Raw genomic sequence first — 20353 nt, 5'->3', positions numbered from 1 at the left:
GATTGGAAGAATCAACATTTTTAAAATGGCCATCCTACCAAAAGCAATATACGGATTCAATGCTATTCCAATAAAAATCTCAATGGCATTCTTCAAAAATAGAACAAATGCTGATGAAATTCATATGGAACCACAAAAAAAAAAAAAAAAAAAAAACCACCATGAATAGCCAAACCCCTACTGATGAAAACAAAGGAGAAAGGAGGCATCACACTTTCAAACTTCAAGCTATACTACAAAGCCATGATAATTAAAACAGTTTGGTATTGGAACAAAAACGACACACAGACCAATGGAACCGAACAGAGAGACCAGAAATAAAACCACACTTATATGGACAACTAATCTTTGACAAAAGAACAAAGAATATGCAATGGAACATGGACAGTTTGTTCAATAAATGGTGCTGAGAAAACTGGACCACCACATGCAAAAAAAAATGAAACTAGACCACTACCTCTTACCATACATAAAAATGTATGGTAACTCAAGATGGATAAAAGAACTGGACATAAGACCTGAAACCATAAAATATATAGAAGAAAATATAAGGAAAACACTACAAGACATACATCACAATTACATCTTTAAAGACTCATCACCCAAAGCAAAGAAAGTCAAGGAAAAGATAAACACCTTGGATTACATCAAACTGAAAAGCTTCTGTACAGCAAAAGAGACATTAACCAAAATAGAGAGACACCCCACTGATTGGGAAAAAATCTTTGCACTCCATTCAACTGATAAGGGACTGATCACAAAGATATACAAAGATCTCACACAACTCAACAAAAATAAAATAAACAATCCAGTCAAGAAATAGGCAGAAGAACTTAAAAGACTTTCTCCAAAGAGAAAATGCAAATGGCCAACAGGCATATGAAAAAATGTTCAACATTCCTTATCATCAAGGTTTAAATGCAAATTAAAACCACATTGATATACCACCTTACACCATATCAAAATGGCACATATCAAAAGAATGGCACATATCAAAAAAACAAGTAACAACAAATGTTGGTGAGAATGTGGTGAAAAAGGAACCCTCCTACATTGCTGGTGGGAGTGCAAACTGGCCCAAACACTATGGAAAGCTGTCTGGAGGTTCCTCAGTCTACTAAAAATGGAGCTACCATACGATCTGGCAATTCCACTACTAGGGATCTACCCAAAGGACACAAAAACATTGATTCAAAAGACCATGTGTACCCCTATGCTTATTGCAGCACTATTTACAATAGGTAAAACATGGAAACAACCCAAATGCCCAAAAATAGATGACTGGATCAAGAAGATGTGGTATATATACACAATGGAATATTACTCAGCAATCAAAAAGATAAACTCATGCCATTTCAGCAATGGGGATGGAGCTAGAAGGAATTATGCTCAGTGCAATAAGCCAGAAGGAAAAAGAAAAATATTGGATGGTTTCACTTATAGCAGGAATATAGGGGAACCAAATAAGACATCAGTGTAAAAAAAATGATAACAGTACAAAACAACAAAACAAAAACAGACAATTATAAATCAGAGATATACTGCAGGGGAGGAGGAGGGAGCGGGATCAGAGGGAGGGAGGGAGGGAGGAGCACAGGGGACTGAGGTGATGGTGCACAGGTGCAGAGGGGAAGGAAACTCTATGGGGACTACACCTGAGAGAATGGGGGGAAGCAAATATTGTTTAATAATGAACAATGATGTAAACAATTAATAATTTTTTAAGATAATAGAGAGGACAGTAAAAAAAAAAAGGAGAAATGTGAGCTCAAGGACTATGTCACTGAAATAAGCAACATTATTTTATCTAAGATGTCCTTTTTATCCAGGAAGCTATCTCTATGAATTAACATAATAAAAGCCTTACCTGTTAAATCTAACATTTCCTGTAGGGAAAAAAAATTGGAAGAGAGATAATTAAAAATATATTCAAATATTCTAAGTGTAATTCAATTTGTCCTTAATGCTGAAGGAAGTACAATCAGTTGTTTAATAGATAAAATTAGCTAGATTAAGTGGCTAAGTCAATTTTTTATTAAACAGTTTCAGCATTGTCTTATATTTTACACAAGGAATCTAAGGAATTCATGGTATGGACTGAAATTACTATTAACACAGAATAAATAAAAATATACAGAATAAATGTAACCATTCTAAATTTTTTTTTTGCTGTAACTATTCTATTTCTGAGACAAAAAAATGACTTTTAGCTGAAATTACAGTGGACCTTTGAACAACACAGTTTTGAAATGAGAGTCCAGTTATTTTTTGTAAATAGATGCTATAAACTGTACAATGTCAATAAATATACAATATCAAATAAATACAGTATAGTACTGTAAGTGTATTTTCTCCTGCCTGTGATTTCTGAATATCTTTCCTTTTTTCTAGCTTACTTGAGAATACAGTATATAATAAGAATATTGTTAAGAATACAGAATATAGTATATATAAACAATATACATGTTAATCAACTGTTCATGCTATTGGAAAGGCTTCTGTTCAACAGCAGGCTATTAGTATTTAACTTTTGAGGGAGTCAAATGGAGTCAAAGGTTGTAGATGAAGTTTAAATAGTGCAGGTGTTGGCACCTCCAACCACTATGTTATTGAAGGGCCAACTGGTTTCTGCCATATTGATTTAAAGAGCTCTAACTCCACTAAGCTCTGGCTCCAATGGAGAAAATCACTATTCACTAAGTGGATTGGTCAGTTTCCCAGTATATTTTTTGCTATTTGAATTATTTTGATTCCATAATAGAAAAAGATATAAGAGAGAAATAACAAGTGGCTGGAGAGAGTTGAGCTGTGTCTTTATATTGGACTTTAAGAGCCATTTCTATACCTGGACTTGGACATAGAATGCACAAATATGGTATCTCTCTGCAGAGATAACACCACCATGGGGGATGGAGTTTGGTCACACCATTTTTTCAATTCACATTCAGCATAATCTCAATTATGCCCTTTGGCAACTCAATGTTACTCACACAGAAGTCTACTGAATAAACTTGCACCATGTCTTAATTCATTTTTGATGTCCCTTTAACTCATACACACATGAACACAATAAATATCCATTTTTAAAAAAGGTAACAAAATTGGGGCCTCTCTGGTGGTGCAAGGGGTTAAGATGCAGCACTATGAAGCTATTGGCAGCCACTGCAGCACGAGTTCAATGCCCGGCCAGGGAGATACCCACAGGCGCAGCAGACCTCTCCTGTCTCGCCCACTGCTCCCCTCAGTAGTGTATTTCAGTCAATCCATCTGTTCTGCTCCCCACTCTGTCTCTGGTGACTCCTCTCATCCCCACACCTCTGGCCTGTACCCCAGTTTTTGTATGCATAAATAAATCTCAAAAAAAAGAAACAATTAAAAATATGACTGACCACTTTATTTTAAGAAAGTTGTTTTCAACACTTACAAGATTTGGGTGTACAAATTCATGATGACCTTTCTTTTTATTCCTGTGCCACCGACATATGACTGAAAGATCAAAGAAATTTCTATCAGACTCAGGTCTCAGTCTTGTAGGAAGCAGGTGAGACTATATCTCATGTTAAGGAAGCATAGGAAAGAAGGAGGAAACATTCATTTAAAGTTAATTTGACCAAACCCATTGTCCTGATTTTAGAAATCCCACCCTCCTAGGTCAAGTGTTCTTCAGCTATGCTACATCTTAGTCGAGATATCCAATTACCATACACGGCCTAGCATGAAGCTGGTTGGTCATCAGCTCTCCTCACAAGCTTGGAGTGGGTAGCACAGCTATAGCAAGACATGGAAGCATAAACTATGGAAAGTCATATCAACTCACTGTGGAGTGGCATTTAATGCCCAGCAATCCAAATACACACTCACAGATAACTCAAGGGTACACATTCAATGAATAGGTGCCTTGGAGTCAGTAAGAGTTGGAAGAAAGTATCTGTGAGTCTCCAGGCACAATTACACCATTGAAACATTTTTTATTTTTAGTTAAAGTATATCTAAAGGCAGGGCAATCTCTTTATTTTCAGCTGAACTGATGAAACAGTGGCTTGTTTCAAGAAGGAAAAATTGCATGTTTTATAGTTATCGAAAGTTGACACTACTCCATGCTTTATGCATGATTTAAAGGAACTGCTCTTGAGTAATTATGATTATATGTAATTTAGACTCAGCTGCTGGCCTTACGAAGGTAACCCTTGCAGAAAGTATATTGCTACAGGGCCTCCCCAGTGGCGCAGCAGTTGAGCACTGGGCTGCGAAGCTGCCCGCAGCCTCTGTAGCACTGGTACAATCCCTGGTTGCCAGCAAGGGTCCCACATGGAGCACAGACCTCTCCTGCCGCGCCCGATGCTCCCCTCAGCAGTGTCTTCTTCGGTCCATCTACCTCTTCTGCTCCCCGCCCTGGCTCTGGTGAATTCTCTCACCCTCCCGCGATTCTGACTATACCCAATGCTTGTATAAATAAATCTTTAAAAAAAAAAAGTATATTGCTACAGTATTTTAAGTTAATGTGGAACAATAAATATACATGAAGTTTGGACAAGGGAGAGAAGCCACAAAAAGGGAAGACTTTATCAAATATCCCTTGCATGCCTTTCCAGGGGAAACCCTTGCTTCTTGTGTCCCCTTCATACATGAGCCAACACAATGGACAGTAAAGCATTGGTTCTGATTCTTGGTCAACTAGGCTGCTTCCTGGATGAGAATACCCTGGTTCATAGGGACGATAGGAATATTCACTCAGTGCTTCCAAAATAGTTGCACAGAAGCAGTAACTGAGGGATAATATCATTTGTTCCTATCAGCTCTCAGGGGTGCTATTTAGTGGTAGGAATTTAACGATGTAAATTGTGACCTACTAGCTACTTGCCTGGTAGGAGATTTCTCCAAAATCTTTTGAATAACTACTTCCCAAATTACTTCAATGTGTGGTTTGAACAAAATTAGAACTTACGGTATATGATTAGCGCAGATAATGGCACCAGGATCAGAAGGCCACACAACCCCAGCAAGTTATGTCTGGATCCTGCAGATGGGAGCATTGCACATTTTACATGAAAAGAAGCAATCTTTAACATTAAACAAAATACTCAAAGAATCAAAAGGACTGCCTTCTCTTCATATTTGACTATGGGGATGGAAAAAAGGAGAATATAATCATAAAAAGAAATAATAACCTTTGCATTTGGTGCTACTGGTTGGTGTACAATTCTCAATGTTTCCATCTTCACACCTAGAAAAATATACAGAGGAAATTTTAAAAGTCTAGGGGATGGATTCCTTGATCATTTTCCATGACACATTATAAACCTGGGGCCAATTTACTCATTGCAGCTCTGGCAAACATATTCCCCCAATATTTCTAGATTAGCACCTAAAGCTGATACAAATTCATACCATAATTTGGATGTTTGGATGAAAAGTATCCCAAAGAATGACTATGTTTTAAAATGCCACCAGTTAATGGAAGGTAATAAAATATTGGCTTTTAAGAAAAAGGATGAAATAGAACAAAAAATAAACTCAATATATTTATTGGTAATAATCTGTACGTTTCAAATGCCAAATGCAATTTCAGAGCAGTCCTATGGGACAATAAAAAGGCCAAACAGCAACCATGCCCAAAATACTGGTTAGGGAGCCTATCTGGTGGCTCGCAGAGGTTTCCCCTTTTTATATGTAGGGGATGAGTAGGAGACTCAAGTAGGATTTTCTTCAAACAATGGGACACTGACAGTCTGATGAAGTTACAGTATGGCTTTGCCCATTACTTAATTAGGTGAACTTGGACATCTCACTTAACCACCATGAGCCTGTTTTCTCACCGGCAACAAGGAGATAATACTACCACCTGCCTCAAAGAGTTATGGTGAAAAAATCAAAACAAGATTATGATCTATTGGGCCTCCCTGGTGGCGCAAGGGGTTAAGCACAGCACTATGAAGCAATCTGCAGCCTCTGCAGCATGAGTTCGATCCAGGCTGGCCAGGGAGCTACCCACATGGCGCAGCAGACCTCTCCTGCCTCGCCTGCTGTTCCCCTCAGCAGTGTATTTCAGTCAGTCTGCCTGTTTTGTTCCCTACTCTGTCTCTGGTGAATCCTCTCACCCCCCACATCTTTGGCCTCTACCCCAGCTCTTGTATGCATAAATAAATAGATCTTAAAAAAAGATTATGATCTATTTAAGTCTACTACCTAACTTATTGTTTTATAAGTTAGTTCCTCTCCCACAGTACCTATTTAATGTGTCAAATCTTGGACACTCGGGGTTAGAAGGGAGGACCAGGTTAACTGCATAAACCTTAACTTTTACTAGTGAATAAAAAAAAAAAAGGTATCATGTCCCTACTCCCAAAAGATCCCAAGATGAAAAGATGAATTGTAAGTTTAAGGAGAAACTCATGAATCCAATCCTAAATGTTTATGTATATACAAAACACTAACTGACAAAAAAGGGCTATTTTTTTATAATGCCATTATCCATTGTGGATTGTCACAGAAATGAGGTTGATAGGACAAGTGAATAATTTCTGCAATCTATGAGTGAGGAAACTCAAGTTAAGAGAGGTTACCTGATCTGCACAAACTCAGCCAATTCATTGGGAGAAAAGTGAGATGTATGGATTTTCTAAATTCAGATTAAAATCAAGCTCTTGAGCATGAAAGACAAGTTCCAGTCTTCCAAGCGCTTCCGCTGTCTCTCTGCAATTGCTGTTCCCTGGCCTGCAATGTCTCTTCCATCTATGTACACCTGGTAATGCTTTTTCTTCTTCAAGACTCAAGACACATGTCATAGGTTTACCCTATCCTTCTAGGCAGAGATGAAAGATTCTCCTGTATAACTTACAGCATCCTGAGGACAAGTCTCTTCTGATGCTTGCTACATGGTGTTGACATACAATAAACATTGATTTTTTTTTTTTTTGTCTCTCTCTGTCCCTAGTCCAAGACTTTTGATGCCAGAGTGTGTCTTGCTCCCATCATTAACTGAAGCAGCCAACACAGTATCAAGCACACAGGATGTGTTCAATAACTCTTTGGCAACTGGATGTTTTGATGAACAAATGGTTATCTAGTTGCTTGGAGGCAAAGCAAGACTAGAACCCAAATTCTTGACTCTCAGTCAGTGCTGCTTCCACCCTAGGAAGACATTATCTCTGTAGGGAAACCAAAGTGATTCCATCTAGTAATAATGCCATTTTAGGCCTGTGACCAATACTGACCAACTCTCTACCCCTGATTGGATAGCCAATTTCCACATGGTTTCATTCATGTATATCCATCTGTACTGATCTACACAAGACTCTACTTACTATCTTACTGGAACAAAGACTCAAGTGACAGCCACCCTTTCCCTTCCACACACACACACACACACCTGGTCTCATTAGTCTTAGACAAGAGAGATCACACGTACCAAGGGTGCACACACTGTCAAAAGTTGGTGTGGATCCTGCCTCCAACTCAAGTCCTATTCACAAACTCCAGTGCTGAGGACTATACATAAGTAGCTCTGAATAAACTCCAAATGTGATTAATGATTTGTCTGTTTTGCTTTTCAGACTCAAATCACCTCAATTTGAGACAACTTATTCATTCCCACAGTTGCACATCTATCAAGGCATATCTAGTGTTTTAATCAGAGAAAGATTAAACTTACTCTTTGCAAGGGCCACAGTATTCACATGCAGAATTCGCACAAAAAAAGTTTGCTTTACATCTGCACTTGGTATTCTGATTCCGGGTACAATTTTTTTCTACTTCAAGGCCTAAAGAATCAATTTGAGGACCATTAATCACAGCAGTTAGTAATAAATAGGTTATGAAAATAGACCCCAGTTGGAATCATCAGGGCAAAAGAGAGCCTCAGTGAAACGGCAGTGTACTATCCACTTTTTGGGTTTTTCTGTCCTTGTATTGGCAAACTTATGAGCTCTTTTTGAACATAAACAAGAGCCATTACCCAAGTGTAAACCAAGGCAGGAAAAAATTACCTTCTACAGGGGCCTCCCCAGTGGCACAGCGGTTGAGCGCTGTGTTGCAGAGCTGCCCGCAGCCTCTGCAGCGCCAGTTCGATCCCTGGTTGTTCCCCGGCCACCGGAGGAGGGTCCCACATGGCGCACAGACCTCTCCTGCCGCCCGCTGCTCCCCTCAGCAGTGTACTTTGGTCCTTCTGCCTGCTCTGCTCCCCACTCTGGCTCTGGTGAATTCTCTCACCCTCCCGCGCTTCTGACTGTACCCAGTGCTTGTATAAATAAATAAATAAATAAATAAATAAATAAATCTTTAAAAAAAATTACCTTCTACAATTTTGATTATAGATCAAGATGCTTTTAATAGGGTTCAAAGTAAGTTATTCTCCTATGTCTGGGAGAATTGCTTAGACTAAATCCATAAAAGTCTAGACCAGTGATTAGTTCAGCACCTGGTCCTGCTTTACTCCACTAGGCTCAGCCCATCTCTTCCTATATGCCAACACAGCACCAGAATAGTTGCCAATTTTACACTGCATTGCAAATGGTTTTATATGGATACCATAATTGGTCCCTCTTATATTTAAAGACACTTACCATGTTCTGCATCACAAATGCTACATCTTCTACATTTAGGAGAATAATGTTTTGCATCTGTATACTCCTGTCCATCTAGACAAGGCACACAGGTTGGCTTTCCTCTATCAATGATGCAGTCAGTAACTTTCTTTTCACCTGCCCAAGAAAAAAACAGAGCAAGTGATTGAACTTGAGGTGGCCATGCATTACCATGGGAAGTCTGCAAGGATAACAATTAAACATTACATTTCTCTGATGACAATGATGATAAGGATTTTTTCATGTGCTTGTTTGACATCTTTATGTCTTCTCTGTAGAAGTGTCTACTTAGCTCTTATGCCCATTTTTTGATTGTTATTTGTTTTCTTTTTATAAGTTATATGTGTTATTCATAGATCTTGGATATTAGCTCCTTGTCAAATGTATTTTGTACAATTATTTTGTTTGTTTTAATGATAGTTCCCTTCACTGTGCAGAAACATTTTAGTTTGGTTTAGTCTCAATTGTTTATATTCCTTTTTGTTTCTCTTGTTGGAGAAGAATCCACAAATCTGAATCAACAAATCATGGGAGCCTATTTTGTGGAGTGTTTTACCTATGTTTTCTTTTATGTATTTTATAGTTTCAGGTCTAATTATTAATGGTATAACTGATTAAAAAGAATAGGTAATTCGTCTTTTAACGATTTTGAGTTAATTTTTGTGTATTGTGTGACATAGCAGTCTTTCACTCATTTTATCTGACTGTTCAGTTTTCCAACATTATTTATTGAAGAGATTACCTTTCTCTAAACTATACTCTCGGCTCCTTTGTCATAAATTAACTGTACATAGATGGGGAGGTTTATTTCTGGCTTTCAATTCTATTCCATTGATCTATGTATTTGTTTTTGTTCCAGTATCATACTGTTTTGATTATTATAGCTCTGTAGCACAGCTTGAAGTCTGGGTATTCAATACCTCCATTTGTCTTTTTTTGTCAGAATTGCTTTGGCTATTTGGAGTCCTTTGTGGTTCCATATGAATTTCAGTAGTATTTGTTCTATATCTTTGAAGAATGTCATTGCACTTTGATAGGGATTGCATTAAATCTTATGTTGCTTTGGGTAAAATGGACTGTTTAACAATCTTAATTCTTTGACCCTATGAGCAGCAGATATCTTTCCATTGCTTTGTCTTTTTCTTTCTTTGAGCAATGTCATATTTTTCATTGTAAAGGTCCTTCCCCTCGAATAAGTTTACTCCTAGGTATTTAATTTTTTTGATGCCATTGTAAATGGAATTGTTTTCTTGATTTCTTCCTCTAATAGTTTGTGGGTTTTATTTTTTGCATGTAGGAAAACAACTGATTTTTGTATATTGATATTGGCTATTTTATTTTCTAAAGTATAACAACCTTGCCTTCTGTAAAATCCCTTTATCTAACAAAAGTTTATTAAATGTCTGCTGTGTGCAAGGCATTTTCTGGGGGCTGGATATACTGCCAGAAACATGACAAAGCCTTGATTTCCAAAGACTTCACATTCTCAGGGGAAAAACAAGTAATGTTCGAAGAAATACATGACATCAAATGATGCTTAGTGCTTTGGGGGCAACTAGGTTAAGGCAAGGAGGTAGAAAATGAAAAAGAGAAAGAAAGTATAAAGGGAAATCTAAGAAAAAAATATAAAAGTGTCTAATTATTAATGGTATAACTGATTAAAAAGAATAGGTAATGTGTAATCTGCTCCATTCACATGTACAACAAATAAAATTGATGTCTTTCTAGGTACATGACTTTCTAAATAACTTCATAGAATTCTTTTTGATAAAACAAAATACTTGCTACATGAACAAATTAAGAAATTTAATGTATATTTTAGTACACAAAGACAATGGAAATAAATAAATAAATCACAAAAATCTTGAACCAAATTCAAATACAATGCATCAGAACTATGTAACACATTATGGCAATATTTTTAAGGAAACTGACCAAGGTATAATTTCATTGGCTCGCCAGTGATAACTACACTGATTTATAAGTGAACTGGTGTCTTGAATGAATTACCTTGCAGAATGGAATTACAGATCTTCTTTCCTCCGAAGTAAAAAAAAAAAACAACTTACATTTATCAAATATAAAAAAATGATTGGTTGTTTTCTTGAAAACATGAGTTTAAGATTTTTTTTCTGAGTATGAAAGTACATAAGCTCATTGCAGAAAATTTGGAAAAGGCAAAAAAGTATAAAAAGCATCTACACATCAACTATCCAGAGATATTCATTGTTAAAATTTTCATTGTTATTCACTGCTACCATTCATTGTTATCATGTATGATAGGTACATTTCTATGCATAAATACACATACACACAGTGTATGCAGAACACTGTAAAATTCTTATTGGATACGGCATCATTAAAAACATTGCAAATATTTTGTTTTAATTTATAAAGCATAGTTATATAATCATTTACTAATCATGTAATGTAGAACCAACTTATTAGAATTCCACATTCTTTCTCATTTAAATCACATAAAAATGTATCATCTGTGATTTTCTATTTTATTTCTTCTTTTTCTCTTTTCTTTCCTTCATTCCATCCTTCCTTCTTTCCTTTGTTCATTTCTTTTTGAAGAATAAAAACTTAGATACCAATAATCTTTATGAAAGGCTTTCAAGATTTTTTTCATTTGTTTTGCCCTCATCTAATTCATCAATGATATTTTTAGCAACTCACCTTTACTGAAATTCTCCAAAGCATTCAAACTAGTTTTCATGGAAATAAAATCTGGTATTTCTCTATATTCATATATCCATGATTTATGCCATATTTAATTAGATTATATATTAGTGTCATAACACCAATGAGCATAAACAGATTCTGAAGCAATCTGAATATTGATAAGCCTAAAATATAACAAGAGGAGTAAAAATAAGGAGAATGCTTAGCACTCATTGTATGTCAACCAGAATGGTATCAGAGATGGCGCAGAGAGAATCAGCTAATCCAGGCAGCAAATCAGTTAGAAAGACCTTAAAAAAATTTATTATACATTGATAACATATCAGAAAATGACTTTGATGGACATAATATTCCTGCCAGTGAATAATATAAAATTTAATTAATCAATCTCACACCATTGGGTATTCTAATGAAATGCCACGCATACAATACTTTCCTGTGGTTTTTTTTGTTTGTTTGTTTTCTTAAGACATTTTCCTGTAAATCAATTACTGTGTCAGTGTGTGTAAACATTTTAAAGTTTTTGACCCACATATCCACATATCCAAATTTCCTTTTTTTAAAGGTTGTAACAATTTACATTCCAATAGTGGTATATGAGACATCTCAGAAGAAAACTCACCAGGGATGGAATCACTTCTATTTTTTTCTTAAATGATTAACTTTTAACTTTTTTTTAAATACATGATTTTTTTTTAAAAGATTTTATTTATTTATTTATACAAGAACTGGGGTACAGGCCAGATGCGGGAGGGTGAGAGGATTCACTAGAGACAGAGCGGGAAACAGAACAGGCAGATTGACTGAAGTACACTGCTGAGGGGAGCAGTGGGTGTGACAGGAGAGGTCTGCCATGCCATGTGGGACCCTTGCCAGACAGTCAGGATCAAACTGGCACAGCAGAGGCTGCAGACAGCTTCACAGCGGGGCACTCAACTGCCTGCGCCATCAGGAGAGGCCCACTTTTAACTTTTTTTTAAGATTTTTTAAAAAATTTATTTATGCGTACAAGAACTAGGATGTAGGCCAGAGGTGCAGGGGGTTGAGAGGATTCACCAGAGACAGAGTGGGAAGCAGAATAGGGAGATCCACTGAATTACCTGCTGAGGGGAGCAGCAGGTGAGACAGGAGAGGTCTGCTGAGTCATATGGGTTAGCTCCCCGGCCAGGGATTGAACTCATGCCACAGTGGCTGGCAATAGCATGACAGTTCTGAGACCTTAACCCCTGCACCACCAGTGAGGCTCTGGTATCACTTCTTAAATGAAAATAAAAGTAAGCAAAACAAAGAGAATAAATAAAGCAAAACTAAAAAAGCAAAAGGATAAAAATAGACTTGGCAGTTTGATATGCAAAGCATATTCTTTGTTGTAGTTTGTATTTTAGGTTTTAAAAATGTGAGTAAAGGTCTCAATTTGTGGGACAAATAGATGGTGTTTAGTAAGTCAAAAAAAATTCAAGAAGCCTTTATTTACTCCCATTTGGAGAAGAGTCAATGTGAATGGGCTCAAGTGGGTTGGAGTATAAAGGAAAATTTCTATAGAGGTTCTGAAAACCTGGACAAGAATATGGCATCTGAGGAGATTACTTGAGTCACTCCTGAAAGGTCCATCTAAATTAATATTTCAGGCACTACAACAAGAGAATTTTGTGGTTTGAGAAGAAAGGACACCAGAGATTAATACTGACTGCACTGAAGGAACATGCATATTCATGCTTCATTAAACAAGAAGTGAGTGGAAAGAGATGCCTGGAGGCCATGGTCTGGGGCAGGGAGGGTGCCATACAAACCACTGTTCTGCCACTCTGCTTATGACCCTAGGGAGGGAGGAACACCCTTAACTGAGGAGAAATATACTAAGGATCTGGGGTATTCCCAGTAGACTGGGTTCTCAGTAAAAGGAACAAGAATGTGTTCCCACTCTCCTAACCTTTTAGGACTGCTATCTATGTTCTGAAGCTGACTGACAAGCAGCCTGAAAAGACTCAAGTCTGGATCTGAACAAAGTGGGCTATTGCTGGTACCACAAACACCAGCAATCATCCCCCTAACACATTTACTCCAATGGCTGAATTCCTTCAGTTCCCCGCTCTCAACACTTGACTCAGCAGCAGGTCTCTAGACCTAAGGAAGCTGGAAAAGGTGAAAATTCTAAAGGTCACATTAAAACCATAGTACCATCTGCAGTAAAAGTAGTAGTTCAAATTTCTAAGTTATTGATAAAGACACTTTAAAAAAATAGGGAAATCTAAAGCTGCAAAATGGGCAGACCAAAAAACCACAAATTATGGCAACTTGAAATCTCCAAGGATTATAGCTTCACAAGAAGAGTACAATACTCCAGAATCCAACCACAAAGATATGGAAGATTTTATCTTTCTATCAAATAGATAGTTCAAAATTGACATAATAACGGAAATCAAAGTGATGGAAGAAAGCAGTGAAGCTGATCAAGGAGACACAAGAAAACTCAGAAACACAAATGAATGACTTGAGAAATGAAATTAATCAACAGAAAAATAGAAACTGAACTTAAATAAGAAAATAACATTGAATCAGGATGTAAAATGCTCAAAAGGAGAAATTAAAAATTCTACAGAAGTCTGTGGAAGCAGAACAGATCAAATGAAGGATATAATCAGTGACCTTGAAGATAATAATGCACAAAGGACCCAAGTGGGAAAAGAAAGAGAAATATGAAGGAAAAAAAAAAATCAAGAAACACTTTAAGAACTACCCAATTTCTTCAAGAAAGGCGACAGAAGGATAGTAGGGACCCCTAAAGAGGGGAGGGGGCAAACAGAGAGCTTATTCAAAGAAATAATAAAGGGAAAGTTTCTAAACATGAAGAAAATTGAATATAAAGCTAAAAGAAGAGCCAATCCATGAAGCTAAAAGAAGAGCCAATTATCTAACCATAATGCCACCTACATCTAGAAACATAGTTATGAAACTATCACAAGTTCAAGACAAAGAAAGTATACTGAAGGCAGCTAGGGAAAAAAAAAAATAGGTAAACTATAAAAGTACTCCCATCAAGCTTACATCAGACTTCTCTGAAACAGCCATGCAAGCAAGGAAATAATGGGATGACATATCCAAAATAACATAAAGATAAAAACAGCAAACTAAGAGTATACATCCCGCAAGATTCCTTTTCAGATATGACAGGGTAATAAAGGCCATCCCAGACAAATAGAAGCTGAAAGACTCTTCAAATACTCATCTCCCCTACACGAAATGCTGATAGGAGCACTCTTGTAGAAATCAAAGATAATGAACAAGAAAATAGAATCAGAAAAGTAACAACAAAATGATGATAGTAAATCCTCATATATCAACAACCCTACTAAATATAAATGGACTGAACTCACAAATCAAAAGGCACAGACTGATTGGATCAGAAAACAAACCCCAACTTTCTGCTGTCTCTAGGAAGTATACCTGAGCTCCAAAGATAAACATAGGCTCAAAGTAAATTATTGGAAAAATATCCCACAGGCAAATGGGACCCTCCCTTCACAAATTGCAGGACAGTCATATTTACATCAGCCAAGATAGACATTTAGGTAGAAAAGGTAACAAGAGACAGGGATGTAATTTAGATAATTATCAAAGAATTATCAGGAAGAAATAACACTCATCAACAGATATGTAACAAATGAAGAGGTATCAAAATATGTAAGGCAACTATTAATAAATCTAAAAAGAGATATTGACAGAAACACAATTGAAGTGGGAAGCTTCACTACCCCACTTTCAAAAATGGACAGATCAACCAGTTAAAAAATCAACATGGAAACAATCACCTGAAATGAGGAATTAGACTACAGGAGCTTAATAGATATTTACCAGTGCCTCCCCAGTGGCGCAGCAGTTGAGTGCTGGGCTGTGAAGCTGCCTGCGGCCTCTGCAGAGCCAGTTCGATCCCTGGCTGCTGGCGAGGGTCCCACATGGTGCGTAGACCTCTCCAGCTGCACCCGCTGCTCCCCTCAGCAGTGTACTTCGTCAGTCTGCCTGTTCTACTACCCGCTCTGGCTCTGGGGAATTCTCTCACCCTCCCACACTTCTGACTGTACCCAGTGCTTGTATAAATAAATAAATCTTTATACACACACACACACACACACACACACACACACTGACATCCTAAAAAAAAAAAGATATTTACCAGACACTTCACTGCTCTGCCCCCTCCCTAATGCTGAGTACACATTCTTCTCAAATTCTAATATAACATTCTAGAGAATAGACCATATGCTCGATCACTAAACAAATGTCAAAAAATCCACAAAGATTCTAATCATATCAAATATCTTCTCTATTCACAATGTTATCAACCTAGAAATCATCCACAAAAAGAAAGCAGAAAAAACTCTAACATGTGGATACTATTGAATGACTATTATGTCAATGAGGAAATCAAAAAAATTAAAAAATGACTAGAGACAAACAAAAATGAGCTCCCAGAATCTATGTGACATTGCAAAAGCAGTACTAAGAGGGAAGTACATAGTAATACAGTCCCACATCAAGAAGAAAGATTTCAAATTAATAATGTAAACTTATACCTTAAAGAAAAAGAACTATGAAAACCAAAAGCCAGTAAAAGGGAGGATATAAAAATCAGGACACAAATAAATGAAATAAAAAAGTCCAAAAAAATCAGTGAAATCAAAAGTATAATATTAAAAAAAAATAGACAATCCTTTAGTTTGATTCACAAGGGGAAAAAAGGGCAAAAAACTCTAATAAAGAGAAATAAAAAAGCAGAAGCAACAACAGATATCTCAGAAATACCATGTATAATAAGAAATAATCAACATCTACATGTCAATAAATTGGATAACCTAGAAGAAATGGAAAATTTCTAAAAAACATACAAACTTTACAGACATCACTGAAATTTACATGAGAAAACAAAACATGAAATAATCCTGATAAAAAAAGTAGTACAGAAGTATCATATAAATTATACTACAAAGCTACAGTATTGAAACCAGTATGGTAGTTGGATATTAATAGAAACACAAATCAAAGGTGAAAGGAATAGAATTGAGGGTCCAAAAATAATTCCACACAGTTAATCTATGATAAAGGATCAAAGAGTATTCAATGGTAAAAGGAAAATCTCTTCAACAAATGGTGCTAAATAGGCATATGCAAAAGAATGAAACTAAATCAATATCTCACACCTTCCACAAAAACATAATTCAAAATGAATAAGATAGTTGAATGTAAGACCAGCAATCATAAAATACATAAATGACGGCAGAGTGAGCACACCAGGCTTGACTCCTTCAAACACCCAGTAACTGCACTGCAGTAAAAGAAAGTCACCCCACCAAAAAAAAAAAAACCCTGGGGGAGAAATGGACACCCACTGCACAAACTAGCATTTCACACACAGTCCAGCAGAAAAGTATGGAAGAACTTTAAGAAAACTTAGTTTATAGTGATAATGGGACACTCACAAGTGGGAGGGGCACCTGCTGTGCAGAGCCCCAAATAGTGCAGGCACATACCAACAATGAGGACTCCTGACATCTGGAACTACACTGGGTAGGGGGTGTGCAAACTAGCAACCAGGATGGAGGGTGCATCTGCACTTTTGGAGAACTGCATAGGTAGAGCTGCAGACCAAGGATTACTGACTTGAGCCTAAGGCTTTCAACATAGAACAGCTGGAGCCTAAATTAGCAGGGAGCAGCAGATAAGTATTACCTGGGCACCCTCATCTAGGAGGCTAGATTGGAAGCCTAGGCTGAGATATTCAAAACACGTGCCACCCCCAAACCCCAGGGCTAAAAACATAACATAGAAATGCTTAAATAAACTGTCAACACCAGGAGCAAAGATAAGAGGTTTTGTGAGATGGAAAAGAAAAGAGAACTCAGCCAGTGACTCCATATCAACTACAATCTAGCTGCATCTTGTGCTTACAGATAGCCTGGAGTGGAAGTGGGTTTGAGACTATAAGAGACACTGACTAAGGAACTGACCTGGAAGGGATCACCTTGGATCCCCACCACACAGTGCTCCCAGTACAAAACAACTCCATGAAAAAAAAGTTCATCATCACTTCGAATAAGAGAGATGCAGATTAAAACTACAATGAGATACCACCTCACACCCATGAGAAAGGCACATATGGGAAAGACCCCCAAGAACAGGTGTTAGAGAGGATGTGGAGAAAAAGGAACCCTATTACATGGGTGGTGGGGGTATAAATTGATGCCACCGTTATGGAAAACACTCTGGGTTTACCTTAAGAAACAGAAAGTGAGAAAACATGAAAAAAATCTAAAAATGGAAATACTATACCACCCACCAATTCCACTCTTGGGCTATATCCACAGAATATGAAGCCATCAACGCAAAAACCCATATGTCCCACTGTAGGGGCAGGAAGACCACTGAGCAGGTTTTCTGATCCAGCAGACCGGCTAAAGGAGGAGTCCTGGAGCCCTTGCAGGCTTTTATTTAGATTTACCAGGCACATGGCAGGCAGGGGGCTGGGAGGCCGGCAGGCTGGCCTCCCAGCCCCCAGCAAGTCTTCACTCTATCTGGGCTCTCCGGCCTTCTCTCTGCTTCTCTTCTTCTCTCGGCTTCTCTGCTTCTTGGCTTCTGCTGGCGTCCCCGTGACGCCGCTCTTATAAACTCAGTCTCTCAGCCCAGGTGTACCCACTTCAGGTGCCCACCATCAGGCATGCATTCAGGACCACAGGGTTCCCTCATCTATCCTAATGGTGGGAGGGCAGAAAAGCCTGATACTTTTTACCTTACCCTACACCCACAATGTTCTCACCAGCATTATTCATAATAGTTAGTACATGGAAGCAGCCTAAATGTCCATCTATGGACGACTGGCTCAAGAAGGAAAAAGAAAAATATCAAATGGTTTCACTTATAGCAGGAATACAGGGGAACCAAATAAGACATGAGTGTAAAAAAATAATAACAGTACAAAACACAGCAAAGCAAAAACAGACAATTATAAACCAGAGACATCCTGCAGGGGAGGAGGCGGGAGAGGGATCAAAGGGAAGGAGGGAGGAGCACAGGGGACTGAGGTGATGGTGCACGGGTGCATTGGGGAAGGAAGTTCTATGGGGACTATATCTGAGTGGGGTGGGGGATAAAGCAAACATTGGTTAAAAATGAACAATGATGTAAAAAAATTATTAAAAAAGTAAAATATGCAAAAGAAAAAATTCAGAAAATACATGTATATTAAAACTTAACAAAAATGTGTTTGCTAAACTGGGTGTTTTGCTTCTCCATATAAACTTTAGAACTTGTCCACAAAAAAAAGAAGGTATGATATATCTATATATCTATATATACACACACCATGGAGTTAGTATATAGCTGTCAGAAAGGATGAAATGCAGCCATTTCCAGAAAATGGAGGGAATGTGAGAGAATTATGTGCAGCAAAGTAAGTCAGAATGATGAAAACAATTAATGGCCATTAACATTTCATGTTTCAATAACATGAAATGCTTCCAGAAACTAAGGGGGATTAATAAACACTCTGAGGTTAAGACGGAGATGGGGGACAATAGAGACCAGGAGACACAAGGGATGGTAGTGGTGAAAAAATCTGATTTAAAAGTGGTGTACATTTTTGTCCGTTGCTTTTCTAGCTCATCTAGTTATTCAGATGCAAAATGCAAATATATCTTGCAGGCTTCAGTGCCTGATTCTTAGAGACCTTCTGATGGAAGGGAAGTGCTGAGACAAGCCTCTCAAAGTTGGAAGTCCCTTGCTTTCAGAGTTCCACAGTTACTGTGACACAGTTACTGTGTCCAAAGAGTTCTGATATGATAAGGTTTAATGTCCACAAATGAGTCTTCTTCTACTACTGAAAATGGAGCTAGATAGATAAATCCTCTCACTTTGGACATACAAGTCATTTGTAAATTATTTGTACTCATATATATATCAAAAAAGTGTGGTGAAGATGAACTAAACCAACCTTGGGAAAATAATTTTATAGTTTTTTGTTTTCCAATAATGCTATAATGTAGGAGAACCAAATGCTATAAAAATATTTTTTTCATTATTAATACATTACTCCTCATTCTGGTTTTTCATTCTACTTGCGGGGTGTTTTGTGTAACATACCCGCCTCACATGGCTGACAGCATAACTGACCCACACGATGAAGGTCTCTTGGGCACTCACGCTCGGCCTTAGAGTTGTTAACAGTCACTTGGGCATTAACATCTTTAGGCAATGATCCAACAATAGCAGTAAGTATCTGTAAAACAAAAGCACGAAGAGCATTTTATGGACTTCCGAACTGAACTAAGCAACTTCATAAACGAGCACTAGCCACGTGAATGTCTGATTTTGCATGTACAAACGTCCTGCTGACTCATCTTCAAAAAAGGAACTGGTCAATTGCATGGCAGGGGCCTTCCTGGTGGCACAAGGGGTTAAGCACAGCACTGTGAAGCTATCAGCAGGCAGTGCAACACAAGTTCCATCCCTGGAAGACCAGGGAGCTACCCACATGGTGCAGCAGACCGCTCCTGTCTTGCCTGCTGCTCCCCTCAGCAGTGTATTTCAGTAAATCCTCCTGTTCTGCTCCCCACTCTGTCTCTGTTGAATCCTCTCACCCTTTGCACCTCTGGCCTACACCCCACTTCTTGTATGCATAAATAAATCTTTTTAAAAAATTGCATGGCAGTCCATACCTCCAGTTCCCTAAACTATCTTAGAAACAGCATCATAGATGGTAAGACCTGCCCAGGGCTCTGGATGAAAAACTACTGGCCCCCACTTACCAGCCTGTGACTGTGGGTAAGTCACTTAAATTTTCCAAGTCTCTGTGTCTTTATTTACAAAATGAAAATATTCACTTTTTCATAGATTTATTCTGATAATTAAATTGAATAATGCATTTAAAGCTCCTAGCACAATTCCTGGCACATAGTAAGTAGGTACCCAGTAAGCAGTATTATCATCAATTATTATTATTCCTATTCTAATAAAGCTCCTGTGAAGGACAACATAGTGGAATAGGGAAAAACATGTAATTTCAAGGTGACTGTGGTTTAAATCCCAGTTCTGCT

General features: G+C 37.7%; 1 protein-coding gene across 2 annotated transcripts in view; it reads right to left on the bottom strand.

Moving 5' to 3' along the window:
• The window catches only part of FAS (Fas cell surface death receptor), a 44038-nt gene that overhangs the window by 4729 nt on the left and 18956 nt on the right, over positions 1-20353 (bottom strand). Inside the window, exons 2-8 of one of the 2 annotated variants that reach the window (XM_037496575.2) lie at positions 19401-19536; positions 8562-8699; positions 7652-7760; positions 5169-5224; positions 4946-5017; positions 3425-3486; positions 1868-1886 (exon numbers count right to left, since the gene is read on the bottom strand). In XM_037496575.2, the coding sequence (XP_037352472.1) occupies positions 1868-1886; positions 3425-3486; positions 4946-5017; positions 5169-5224; positions 7652-7760; positions 8562-8699; positions 19401-19536 (592 nt within the window). The remainder of the gene's footprint in view (positions 1-1867; positions 1887-3424; positions 3487-4945; positions 5018-5168; positions 5225-7651; positions 7761-8561; positions 8700-19400; positions 19537-20353) is intronic. The other variant, XM_037496576.2, reaches the window with a different exon arrangement.

Source organism: Talpa occidentalis, unplaced genomic scaffold (genome assembly GCF_014898055.3).
Source record: "Talpa occidentalis isolate TD23 unplaced genomic scaffold, MPIMG_talOcc4v2.1 talOcc4.8, whole genome shotgun sequence".
Taxonomy (NCBI): domain Eukaryota; kingdom Metazoa; phylum Chordata; class Mammalia; order Eulipotyphla; family Talpidae; genus Talpa; species Talpa occidentalis.
Note: the sequence above shows the minus strand (reverse complement) of the source record. Positions and strands in the feature narration are given on the sequence as shown.